The following is a 14,254-nucleotide window of genomic DNA, read 5'->3' on the forward strand; positions in this document are numbered from 1 at the left end:
TTTTGGCTCTGTTCGAATTCCATTAGCTAAAGTAATAGCAGGAAGAGATTATGAATAAACAATTTCAGACAGAAGTGATTTGTCACGAGAAATATGGTCAGAAGCACCTGAGTTCACAACCTATGATCCAAAGTAGGCGATTGTGCAGTTGAGGCTATTGGTAGAAATATATGCTTACTTGCTTGATACTGAAGATATTCATTATATTCCTTGTTAGATAAATATACCCGTTGATCACCTGTGGTGTTAGACTGAGCAATATGAGCATTTTTAGGTGGTCGACCATGCAAAGAATAACATTCTACGAGTATGTCCAAGCCTATTACAATAACTACACTTAAGGTCGAGAATAGCATACACCACGAGTATGTTCAAACCTTTTACAATAACTACACCTAGGTCGAGATTTCCAAATTGACTTTCCCCTCGTTGATTCTTCATAAACACTGACATCTGATTTTCCGATCTCCTTATTAAGATTCAGATTTAATCATGAAAAAGAAATACTGTAGGAATTTGGTCGGGAAAAAGAAAAGTTGCCGGATATAATATCTGATGTCCGGAAGTTGCTCGGAATCAGAAAATAATCGTATGAGTAGCCTTAGAATGAATAATTGAGGCTACTAAAAAAAGTTACTGCCGGAAAAGCCGCCGGAATTTAGGTTCCGGCGATCGAAATCGTGAAAGACTTGTCGGAATCAAGAAAAAACTATTGGTACAACTTTGTAATGAAGTGGCGACCTAGCTGGAAAATAAACATGGCTGGAAACTGTCCGGAATAAACCGCACGCACCGGCGCGTGACACATGGCTCTGAACCTGCCGGCGGCGCGTGAATCGCCGGAGATGAGTTGTGGTCATTGGGGTTTGATCGCCTGAGCGTTTCGCACCTTGTGGTAGCGTTGGTTTTCGCGCACAACACTTGTAAAATAGACGAGGGCTCAAACTAGACTTTGACAGTCGCCGAAAATCGAAGCACATGGACTGATTTATTGAGTTTTCTTCCTCACCAAACCTGGTGATGACTTTATATATCTCAAAATACGAACAACTGCATCCCAATGACTATTACAGTGGGAGTCATAAACTCACTTACAACACTCCGAAAAAGAAATGTCAGGTCTAGTCACTGTGAGATAATTTAACTTTCCAATCAACCGCCTATACCTTTCAGGATCACTGAGTGGCTCCCCCTGTCCTGACAGAAGTTTAGCATTTGGATCCATAGGAGTGCCAATGGGTCAACATCCCATCATTTCTGTCTCCTCAAGAATGTCTAAAGCATACTTGCGTTGAGAAATAACAGTACTTGATTTGGACCGAGCTACCTTAATACGGAGAAAGTATTTCAGTCTGCCAAGGTCTTTAGTCTGGAAATGCTGAAAGAGATGTTGCTTCAAGTTAGTGATACTTGGGAGCTTGTATAATCCTACTTGTATTCTAACAATACTAAACATCTTTGATAGACATATTTATTTGACAGATCCTGACTGCAAACCAAATGTTCCTGGATTCCAATTTTCTCTACTGTTTAGTATCTGTTTCCATTTTCCGTACAATCTTCACTAGGACTTGAGGGATGCTGTTGTTTTTGTCTGCTGATATATAGTATAGATATTCCACTTCTGTCTGAGATGGTTAATAATGAGGTTTTTTTATTGCTTACTGATTTTAAAAAATTCTTATAGTTTAGAATCACGGGAAGTTTAATTTCTCAAAGTTGTCTTCTTGCTTAGTGGTTCTATCGTTGTCATAATATGTAGCAATTATTCTTCAGGAAGAAAATGTACCTATATTTGCGTAGATATCCCATTCTATTTTTTGAAAGAGGTAACATTGAATGTCCCATCCTCTTTTTTAACGGATCTCTAGTGTTATGTTTGTTCTGTCGCATAGAGCCATGATGTAATTATGCTCATGTTATAATGAGAGGTATTCCTTGATCTGCTGTTCGAAAGTCAATTTTGTTAGTTTTCTGATTTGTGATATCTGGAAACTTTGAAAAGAAAAAACAGCGAATAATAAAATTAGTAGTTAAAAAGAAGAAGTTGAAAATGTCTTCCTCGATATAACTCTCTTTGCTTTCAGGATGCATTGAGAACATTTCTCCTGCGGAAGCTTGATATTCTTTCAAAGGATGAAAAGTGTCAAATAACTATGATTTCAACATGGGCAACTGAATTATATCTTGATAAGGTTCATCTCTTTTTAAACGGAGCTTGTTTTATTAAACCTTTAGCTAATATTTTTTTCCCTGGTTTTATTAACAGTAAATTTGTTCTGAACGCTAGTATTGGGAATATCTCTGTTTCCAGTTCCTACTACATCTAGGTCTATCATAGGTCATTCGGCTTTCATGTCTTTTTCACCTGTACTGATGTATGTCACAGAGGTTGGAAGGAAGTACTAAGTAATATTCTATAGGATAGGAGATGGTGAAAAAGTACCATTTTATTGGGGAATGGATAGAGAACCAATCAAATTGTACAACCATATGGGGAACTCTTTGAAGGAGTATCATGAAAGGAAAAGTAGGAACTGGTGTTAGAATTCGCTCTGGAAGCAGAAATGGTTTGTGAGGGTATGAGAAAGAATGGAAGAATGCATGAGACAACTGTCTTACATTTGAAATCTGTATACACACACTTTACCATGTATATTGTACGTCTAATCAGATGTAGGGCACTACTCCTTACATCACTCCCTTTTTACATATTTAATTAAGACTTTCTAATAAACTGTATGTTCAAAAGAACAATAATTGTATGTATGCAATGAAACATAGATTATTAAAAGATTTTATTGTTTCCTTGCTATTGTCTCCGAAGCGTGTACTTTATTCTATTCGATAGACTTAGTTGATAGACTGGATAAATGGTACCTCTGGTGAGCTCTCTCTGATAGTTCACCAGTTCCCTATTTGATCTAGTAAGGAGATGGATATTAACATTCTTGGATCATTTTGCTTAGTGTCCATTCTAGCTGCTGTCCCTGATTCTATGCTATTTCATGACTGTTTTGGGACAGGGAACGGCTTAAGTTTTTAGTGATGTGATCTTTTGACAAAGCCAAGTCAATTTTGGGCAGAAAACTGTGTAATTGATGAGAAGGTCCTTTATAATAAAGGGAAGGGTGTATGTGTTACATTGCCTGCCTTCAAGAGGTGCCTAAAGAGCTTCGTCAGATGCAGCAGTGTGACAACTAAGGAGTGGATTCTCCACTAAAAGGGTATGGGAGAAGACTTAAATGACCATTCCTCACCTGAAAACTCTAGTCATCTGGGCAGTTACTTTCAAGTCATGAATGATAAGTGATAACATGGTGCTGTTATTTGAACATAGATAATTGGCCTTTTCAGGTTTTTGATTCCATACATCTTGCGTGCAGATCAATCGGCTGCTTCTGGAAGATGATGTTGCATTGGACAGTAATAATTCCGAGTACCAATCACTCATTAAGGAGTTTCGTGCTTTCCTAAGTGACTGCAAGGATGTATTGGATGAGGCAACCACCATGAAACTACTGGAAAGGTAGCTTAGCTGGCAACTGATCTCTAGCTTGGTGTTAAATTTGATTCTCTTCTCTTTTTTCCTTTCAGTCCAGTTAGTAACCTTTTCTATCTCCGCCGCCTCCAAAAACCGTAGTACATATTTTGCATGTCATGCTATTTCACAGACTCACTTGGCAAAATGTGTGACATTTTAAGTGCTGTGAGCTGCAACCTTTTTCAAGCTGAAATCTCATGCAAAAAAAAAAAAAAAAAAGAAACCTATGTTAACTGCAGAAAACATGAACTCTTTCTTAGTAAAGTCCAGTCATCTTCGCTTAATGTATTTATTTATTATTTGTTGCTTCCCTATATGTGCTAATTGTTCTTGTCCGACTTGACTGTCCTTTATGTTGTTTCTTTTTCTGTTGCAGCTACGGTAGAAGTGATGAGTTAGTGTTCTTTGCTAGTCTAAAGGAGCAATATGAAATTGTGCTTCACCACTACATTCAGGTATGTTCTTTTTATGTATCTTTTGACATGCTGGTTTTTCATTGCGTTGTCCTTTTCTTTTGTTAACTAATGTCTTATTCCACTTTCATGTTGGGGTTCCCAGAGGATTGTTTATAATTTTGGATAGTTGTCTTGTTTTTCCTTTGTTTGGAGAAAACTATTCCCCTCCACAATCAAAGGTGGATTGTTGTCTTTCATGGTAGAGTTTCTTCTTAGATCTGGTGTATAATACAATTCTTCCTTGTATTCCTTTGGGTGTGATTAGATTGCCAAACGTCAATCTTATTAATGGGGCTTCCAAGTATGGAGCTTTCCGGCCAGGCAGTTCTTCAAATTTTCTCAACTTCGACTTCTCACCCCATCCCATCCCTCTCCTCCTCCATTCTTTCTTCCCCTACACCTCCCCATTAGCATTAAACACCTTCGGCTCAAATTCTGGAGTAAGTCATAACCTGTAGAATGTTCCCTAGCCTCCACCACCATGGATAATCTCCCTTTCTTCACAAAAACTCACTTTGAATGGCACATATGAAAAGTACTGACTCTCTGACTCTCGGAAAATATTATTAAGGTGCATTAACTACATCATTACACTAAGCACTATTTGTATATTTCAATCTTTTTTCATTTAGGAGACTATATACAATCCTATTCCTATTTCTATTCTGACTCTCCCCCTCAAGCCGGTGCATATAAGTCATACATATCGAGCTTGTTACATGTAACTAATAGGTGGACCAATGAGGGACAAGGTAAAAATATCTTCAAGCTGATCACTTGGCTTCACAGACTTTGTAATAATATCTACTGAGAGTATTTTCTTTGAAAAAGTGACAGTCAATTTCAATACGGAAAAAGGGCCAAAACTACCTCTGAACTATCCTAGATGGAGCAAAAAATATCCTCCGTTTGTTTTTTGGCTCAAAAGTGCCCATCCGTTTGTCTTTTGGCTCAAAAATACCCCTTCGTTTGTTTTTTGACTCACAAATACCCCTCTATATGAAGGAATGCAATCAGGCTGCCCATGTGGATAAAAACGCCACTTGGCATGGCCACATAAGCTGCCAGTGTGGATTCCATATATTCTTATAATGATTAAATTTTTCTTTATGCTTTACTTTTCTGATTGATTTTTAAATTCTCAGCAAGATAGTTAATCTTATTGTTTCATTTTAGCTATGGAGTAAAGAGAAGCAGGGGCGTTGTATTGATCATTATAAGATAAACGATGAACATCTTATGGTGTTCATCGCTATGCGCTTACCCTTCACTCATTAATACTCAAAAATTCTCCCGTTTCAGCTTTCTTGTTAGTTGTTTCGATTTGATTCAAAGGAACTGGTTGCTCTTGCTTTTCTTTCAGTTATGAAAGTGTTTACTTACGTGTTTTTTTTTTTGATGATTGCTTGGCTTGGCTATCTTTGGCTCAATAAGAATATGGGGAAGGGGATGCTATCATGAGCATTTCGGGCATAGGTAACCTATTTTCCACACTTTCTTGGTTGCTATATTTGACAAATAATGTGGTTGCATTTTTTAAGGCAACTCGTAGCTGTAACTTTGATGAATTGTTTGCAACACTTTTTGGCCAATAACCTTATTTTAAAAGAGCATATAGGTGCTGCATTTGGGCCATTTTGCTGCTGCATTTTTTTTAGCAATTGTTTGGTTGTTTGCTACTGTATTTTGGGTTTTGGAAGAGTTCAGATCTAATGAGGGGTAGATTTAATTTTACCCTTTAATTTAAAGACGAGTCAGATTTTTGTAAGACGTGTCGGATTTATTAAGACATGGGCTCTGATTATCCACGCTGGCAGCTTATGTGGACAGGTCAAATGTCGTTTCTTATCCACGTTGGCCGCCTAGCTGCATTCCGTTATAGCAAGGGGTATTTGTGAGCCAAAAGACAAACAAGGGGGTATTTTTGAGCCAAAAAACAAATGGAGGGGTTTTTGAGCCAAAAAAGAAATTGAGGGTATTTTTTCTCCATTTTGGATTGTTTAGGAGTAGTTTTGGCCCTTTTCTGATTTCAGTATGCTTAGTCCGCTCGTGAAATACTGGAATTTATGAAATATAAACGAGACTCTTGATTATCACACACAACTTTCATTTGATTGATTTGTCCAATTTTTTTTTTGGATAACCGTGGTGTTCGGGCCAGCTTGCGCGCACCTCGACTAAATCCATCTGCCACCCCCACCAGCAACAAATACTAGGTAACTCTGTCCACTAAGAATAGAATAGATGAGAAGAAATCACCTAGTGTTTTTCTCTAAGTAACTGGTTGATCCAAACTAGCTCACAGGTTGCCTATTGCTCAATGTTCTACTTCTGCTATAGATCGAGCAACCATATTTTGTTTCTTACTCCTTTGGGACACCAAATTACCTCCTACTAAAACATAATGTCTAGATGTAAGAACATCTATCAGAAGGTGATCCTGCCCAATCAAGATTTCTATAACCAACGATGTTCTCATGGCCTTGATCATCAGAGGGGATTGTGAGATAATTTAACCTGCCAATCAACTGCCTACATTTTCTAGGATTACTGAGTGGATGCCCCAGTTTCTGTTGTAGTTTACCATTCGGATGCGTAGGAGTGTTAATGGGTTTATTTGGCATCATTCTCGTCTCCTCAAGAATGTCTAAGATATACTTTCATTGTGAAATAATGTCATGCCCCGAACCTTGGCTTGTGCGGAATCGACACTCGGTGTCTTAACTTGTAAGAGCAAATCAACTCTACATGACATTCACTTCAGACATACATAAAGTAGATAAAATAGGTTAGAAATTCATGGAAGAACCTTACCTTGGTATACAAGAATGAGGAGAAGAGAAAAACGGCGTTTAGGGCTTAGAGAATTGAATAATGGTGAAAAATACGTAAAAGTGTGTTTGAATAGAGTGTGTTGGACCATTTACAAACTCTTAGGGCTCCATGTATGGTTCATGGATTACACTTATGGTCTGTAGGTGTACTGTGCATGGACATCTTAAACACTAGCTTAGTTTTCGGACAAGTTCAAGTAAGACCAGTTGGTTGCTTTCATGTTGGTAGGTCGTGGCTCTGCTGGGTCGTATTATATTCTGTGAAACCTCACATATGGTATTGGGTGGCCGTACTTGCCACTTACCGTCCATATGTCCATATGTGAGCCACAATTGGTTCTTTATTCGGTAGGCTCCACTTATGGTGCCTTGTACAACCATAAATTGGTCGTACATGGACAGAAGTCTAGAATAGTAGCTCAATATCGGGGGCCTTCCGTCCACACTTCATGTGCGGTCCTTATGTTTGATTTACAATCGTCTTTCTCACCATAAGTCACAAGACCACAGTGCTCTATGCGTACACCCCGTTGCCAGGTACGGCCCGTATGCCCATCATAAGGCCGTACCCTGTGTCGTGTATCAACCCAAAACTTTCAATTTCAGTTCTTTCAATTTCTAAACAACTCCACACTTGTGTAGTAGCACCACACATCAAAATTAAACCTTAGCTCATATGTATGATCGTATTCTCATGGTTTAGGTCGGGTTATCATATTCAAGGGTCAAACTTTAGCTCGTAGGTACGAGGTGTTATATTTGCTTTGGATCGAGCAACCTCAATATCTAGAAAATTATGAAAGATATGTTACTTTTAATTAATGATATCTTTCTGCCCATTGTTGCTGATAACGACATCGTCAATATAAACCACCAAATAGATACTTCGTTGGAGCAAAATGCCGATAAAACTCAAAGTAGTCAACTTTACTACGAGTCCTGCCAAACTCCTGAATTCTGTGTTGAAGTCAAGGAGAGTTTTGAACCTTAGAGTGACGAACGCAATTGACATAGTAGACTACTAGTAGTCTTACCCTGAGCAAACTCAATACTAGGTAGTTGCTCCATATAAAATTTCCTCCTTAAGGTTGCCACAGAGAAAAACATTCTAATGCCCTACTGACAAAAAGGCCAGTGGCGGACATCCATGCATAGAAAAAGATTGAGAGATGATATTTTGACCCGGGAGAGGAAGAATTATGGTAATCAAGCGCAAATATCTGAGTATATCCCTTGACAACAAAATCAATCCTTAAGGCGATCAACTTGGCAGTCCATTCCAACTTTGACCGCATAAACCCAGTGACAAGTGACAAACAACTGTAGATTTACCTGAAGGAAGAGGAACAAGCTTCAAATTGCTACTTGTATGTAAAGAAGACAACTCATCAATCGTAGCCCATCGCTATCCTGAATAAGAAAGTGCTTCACCTGTAGACTTTGAGATGGAAATAGAGGACAGAGATGATATATTAACATAATTGGTGTCCGGTGATGATAACTTAAGAAGGTATACTGGGGTTATGACAACGCCCAAGCGCACACGCAAGTGTACGTAGTCTACCAAGTAGTAAAGTGGCCTTCAAGAAAGTCGAGTATCTATCCTACAGGGACCTGTTTCAACAACGATTCAATTCTAGCTCACAGTTTAGATTAATTTAGTGCAAGAGTAACCAAAAAGAGAGTTTGGAATTTGTAAACTATAGAAAAGTAAACAATGCGTAAATTAAAAGTACTTGAAACAATCAATGGAGTAAAGCTCAGGGTTAAAGCACTTCGAACAATCATACAATGTTATTGAACTTTATTCGTTAATTTGCTTATATTGGTTGTTGATTCGTAGGGTTAATTACATGATCATGGTCTTCCGACCTCTAACCTTTTACCTAATTTGGACATTACAATCACTTCGTTGAGCGGGGATGTAATAATTCAATTAAGTTCTGTAAGCTATCATCCTACGTGTGAATCAAGTAAGGCATCTAAGTACATCCATGTCCGAGACGCTAATTTGAATTCCTTATTTTATAAAAAAATAAGAACCATACTTTGTTTATTCCCATGTTCTATCTCCCTATTTCCTCTCCCGAGATCTCAAGGTTGACAATAGATTTATTCTAAGGGTGATCAATCCTTAAAATAATTAAATCAAGAATAAACAAACAACCAAATATGATAAACAAAGCTAAACAAATTTAATTCAAAACAATAGTACTCATGTTCTTGGTTTTAACCCCGGAAAGAGGGTTTTTAGTCGATAATATTCATAATCACGATCCAAATAATTGAATACATGTTATGATATATTTAAAAGCTAAAGAAATTATTAAAAACCTAATAAGAAGTGTCCGAACCGTCACAAAATTGTCCAAGCTCTTCTACAAAGTATGTAATGCAATATATTTATAGTGGACAATTACCAAACCTTCTAGGAATAGGATATTATGTGATCCAAGATATTCCCATAGCCCCTCAAAACGTGTGCACTTTATTATATTAATAATGGGATAATGCCCAAGCCGTGTCGGCAAAGAATCATATTTGGCTGTGCATGGGCACATCAACGCGGCGCGTTGGTCATAGCGTTGCTTGACTGGTTCGTCACGTTGCTATCGCGTTGGCTCAATGGAATTAGCCTCTAAAATTTTGGTTAAGTGTTGAACGTCCCTCCTTTTTTCCATGCCTTTTGTAGTGTATTTCCAATGAATTTCAAGCCTTTTTATCATCAATCTGTCACCATATTCAGCTCACAAAGCTTCCTACATCACCGCACACCACAAATTAGAGATCATAACAACATAATATCCTCAACGATGGATCAAAACAAGACCTAAGATAAGGCTAGTTTCCATGATCTTCAACTTATCGCTCCGACTCTTAACTTAATCCAATTGAATTTTGTCCATTACGAACAAGTTATTCCATAGATAATTACACATTTAAACCATTTGGAACACATTAAATACATTAGAATCAAACGAATCCAACTAGACACACAACTAGCTCTAGTAAAACTAGTTTTCTTGATTGCACTCTAAATGACTCAATTAAGTACAAACTTGTTTGAAAACACCTTGAACCATTGTAATCACACACTTTAATACTTATATGCTTGTTTATATCATATTAACACACAAAGAACATGAATTATTCTCAAAACAAGGGTAAATAAGCTAGAATAGTAACACTACAACAACAAAAAACCCAGTGTATTCCCACATAGTGGGGTCTAGGGAGGGTAAAATGTACGCAGTCCATACCACTACTTCCGGAGAAGTAGAAAGGGTGTTTCTGATAGACCCCGGCTCAAGACAAAAAATAGTAAACAAATTCGTAACAAAGCATGAAACAAGATGGAATAACAAAAATAGGACACTCACAAGGTAATACCCTACACCAACAACCCAAAGGCACCCCTCACCCCCATACCCTCCTACTAGCAGTTCCAACCTATGGACATAGCCCTTAGGCTTCCAGCCCGGCTACCCCAAAGCTCTCCTAACTATTGACTATGATCCACCCATATGCACTAGCCTTCTAACCCGATTCACGTCCTTCAGACCTTTCTATCTAGGGTCATGTCCTCAGTAAGCTGTAACTGCTTCATGTCACGTCTAATCACCTCTCTCCAGTATTTCTTCGGCATACCCCTACCCCTCCTGAAACCATCCAAAGCTAGCTTCTCACACCTACGAACTGGGGCATCCGTGCCCCTCCTCATCACGTGTCCGAACCATCTCAACTGAACTTCCCGCATTTTGTCCTCCACCGAAGCCACTCCCACCTTGTTCCGGATAGTCTCATTCCTAACCCTATCACCCTTAGTAAGCCCACCCATCCAACGCAACATCTGTATTTCCGTCACCTTCAAATTTTGAATGTGGGAGTTCTAGACTGGCCAGCACTCCGCTCCATACAGCATGGCCGGACGGACCGCCACCCTGTAGAATTTGCCTTTAAGCTTGGGCGGCACCTTCTTATCACACAACACTCCCAAGGAGAGCTTCCACTTTATCCATCCTACGGTGGGAGACATCCTCATCAATCTCTCCATTCCCATGGATCATGGACCTGAGATACTTAAAACTATCCCTCTTACAAACAACCTGGGAGTCCAACCTTACTACCACCTCGTTCTCCTGCCTCAAGTTACTCAACTTACATTCCATATACTCTGTTTGCTCCTACTCAACCTGAACCCTTTAGACTGTAGGGTCTGTCTCCAAACCTCCAATTTATCATTCACATCCCCTCGCGTATCATCAATCAAAACTACGTCATCTTCCAAAAGCATACACCAAGGCACCTCTTCTTGAATACGCCGTGTCAACACCTCAAACACCAAAGCAAACACAAACGGGCTAAGAGTTGATCCCTGATGCAACCCTGTCAAGACAGGGAAATGCTCTGAATCTCCTCCCCCGTCCTCACCTGAGTCTGACTCCATTATACATGTCCTTGATCGATCTGATGTATGCCGTACGCCACTGGAACCCCACTCACCTCCAAGCATCTCTGAAGAACCTCAAAAGTGCATAAATACACCCAACATCAGGTTATTATTATGAGTGGATCATATATCTTTTCGAAGTGCAATTAGTTGACTAGGAGGTAGTACTGGAGCTTCAGAGCTATTCTTCTTCTAGTAGTGTCTTTTACTTCCGGAGAGTGAATCTTGTTGTACTCTTAGCGGTGCAATTTTCTATGGTGTTCGCTTCTTGCGTTTGCGCTTATACCTTTAAATATGCAGATGAAATAGAATGATGTTTGCATTTTGCTTGGACTTCCCGGTCTACACTCATCTTCAGTTTGCATTTTGCTTGGACATCCCAGTCAACACTTGTCTTCAATGGACTCATCTGGAGAGTGGTTTGTTGCATATTGCACATATTTTGTTTACTGATTCCACTATCCTTTCCTTGCATTATCTTTGGAGATCTCTGTCCAACCCCGCTGCACCATCATATGCATTCTTACTGATTTCTTTCTTTGAGATTGCAATTGGCAATAACATGCACTTCTGTCAACTTGCTTGCTTCTGTTTGCACACTTAAGTAAATGACCATGGGAAGAAATAATATTTTTAGGTCTTTTTGCATTTGTTCTGCATTTTGTGCTCATAGCATTAGTTGATTGTTGGCATGAATGGTAATCCTCTTTCAAACAGTAATTTGTCTTTCTTTTTCCATTCAAATACACAGCAAGGAGCAGCAAAGAAGGTGTTACAAGTTCTTCAGAAGCCTAATGTTCCAACAGAACTTCAGGTATGGGTAAAAGCTATTAAGTGTATGGGTAAAAACTATTAAGTAGTGGTTTTGTTTGAATGCACTGTAATTGCATCTGCCCTACTTGGGTGGGAACTTCTTAGCCTAAACGTGTGAAGTTTATATTGCTTGAAGTGATGATTTCTTTTGTTCTATTGCAGTACAAGTTTGCGCTAGATCTCATCATGCTTGATGCATATGAAACTGTTGAGTCATGGATGACCACCAAGAGTTTGAACCCGAGAAAGCTCATTCCTGCAATGATGCGTTATTCAAGTGAACCACATGCAAAGTAATGTGCATCTCTACCTTACGTCGACTTGTGTGATCTTACTGACACATTCTTCACGACTTTTCACTTTTAAGTGCTAATTCTTCTTCATTTAGTTGTCTGTTAGTTTTGTGGAGAGGGGGTAGTTAAACTGGATCCTTTTCCGTGTGTGACATAGTTTATTCTATAAAGAGTTTCCATGTAGCAACGTGCATAGTGATGTGCATTGAAGCGTATCTTAGACCTTAGTTGCTGCTTCACCTTCGGTAATCTTCTCCTTTAGCAGGCCTCATCTGATTTCTGCTGATGTTCGTATTTCACTTCCTTTCTCCATGGGAGTGCGTAGGTTTAGAAGTAGAAATGAAGTTTCCCTTTAACTGACAGGTCCATTGCGAGTTAGTGTTTGCAGAGGTTTCTCTACTTTGTTGAGCAAATGAGATGAGGAGGACTGGAGGAGGAGCTACGTAAGCCTCAGCAAAAAGTGTAAATGCTTCGGTATAATGTCAGAATGAAAGAGGAGGAGAGACATATTGATGACTTAATTATGCAGCACTTATTTGCTGGTGTCAAACAAGATACACATATGGTATTTGTTCAACTTGGGACAGTGTCCAACTTAAAATACTGCTGAACATTCCAATAGTGATTGTGGATTAACTAATCCATGCATAAATTAATACATAAATTCTCTCATAACTAATTCATCCGTTACTAATACCTGGATAACTCTAACCAGCTACCAAATGACCTCCAAGTGTACCATGTTAGTGTTTCTGTAGATCAAGTGGCTTGAGCATTAAACTTCCAGAACTTTTAAGGTAATCTGGATATTGGATTCTTTACTTAGTTTGGAGAAGAACTGTCAGTTTGGTTTGCATTTGACTGAACTGATCTTTCGTGAATTGAAAAGCGTTGGTTCATTGTTATTCTCTTTGTTTCTTCTGCAAATTCTCTTTGACTTGTTGCAAAATTATAAATTCATGTGGATTTCCGCATATCTTTTAGCTTTTCCAGTAAGTACATAATACCTCTGTACTAGAGAATAATAAGATGCACAAATCTCACATAGGATTCTACAGAAAGTGAAGACTTCTGTGTGCTCTAGCAATATGCGTGGAATAGTAGTATGTCCTAATGTTCAGCATGAGTTTCTTCCACATTGAAGGCACTTCTGCTCCATTGTTTTCTGCATTCAGGATATACTTATCTGGATAGTCTTTCTAATATTTGATTCATATAATTTCTACCGATTTTTATGAGATCATTTCTTCGATACGTCACTTGCAGGAATGAAACTCATGAAGTAATCAAGTACCTGGAATATTGTGTTCATCGTTTACAGAATGAGGATCCTGGCATTCACAATCTGTTACTTTCCTTATATACCAAAAAGGTTCAAGTTATTTAGCTTTTGGAATGCTTATCTGGTCTCATATGTGCATGCAGAATTTCTCCATCTTTTTTTTTGAGGTTTATTAAATATGCGAATAGTTTCCCATCCGCGATATCTTTGAGTATTTTGCACTCATTTTACTCGTTTCCACTGACTAATCTTGCACATTCTTCTGTTTCTTGCACTTTTTCTGTTGCAAATGCAGAGAAGCCACAGCAAAATTTAAACATTATGTTAGTTTCCCTATCGAAAGCCATACATCTTGATAAATTATGATTTCATTTTGTTGCTGCGTAGTTTATTCAAATTCATAAAAGGTAGCATACATGTAACCATAACAAGATATACAATGGTGCTTGCACAAAGTGGGAGAAATCAGGACTTCTTTGTGTATATGCTCTGCTTTATACTGTGATACTGCTTAACTTTCTGCTCAATACATTTTACAAATTATACTTGCAAGAATTAGGAGAAATCCATACTGCTTTATGTG

The 14,254-nt window shown here is 38.5% G+C and overlaps 1 protein-coding gene across 1 annotated transcript in view; it reads left to right on the forward strand.

Moving 5' to 3' along the window:
• The window catches only part of LOC107873438 (vacuolar sorting protein 18), a 71,024-nt gene that overhangs the window by 28,071 nt on the left and 28,699 nt on the right, over positions 1 to 14,254 (forward strand). The window contains 6 exon segments of the mRNA XM_047402575.1: positions 2,088 to 2,195; positions 3,387 to 3,529; positions 3,921 to 3,999; positions 12,035 to 12,097; positions 12,259 to 12,389; positions 13,656 to 13,761. Coding sequence (XP_047258531.1) covers positions 2,088 to 2,195; positions 3,387 to 3,529; positions 3,921 to 3,999; positions 12,035 to 12,097; positions 12,259 to 12,389; positions 13,656 to 13,761 — 630 coding nt within the window.

The sequence above is a fragment of the Capsicum annuum genome, unplaced genomic scaffold (assembly GCF_002878395.1).
Source record: "Capsicum annuum cultivar UCD-10X-F1 unplaced genomic scaffold, UCD10Xv1.1 ctg2447, whole genome shotgun sequence".
NCBI classification, from domain to species: Eukaryota; Viridiplantae; Streptophyta; class Magnoliopsida; order Solanales; family Solanaceae; genus Capsicum; species Capsicum annuum.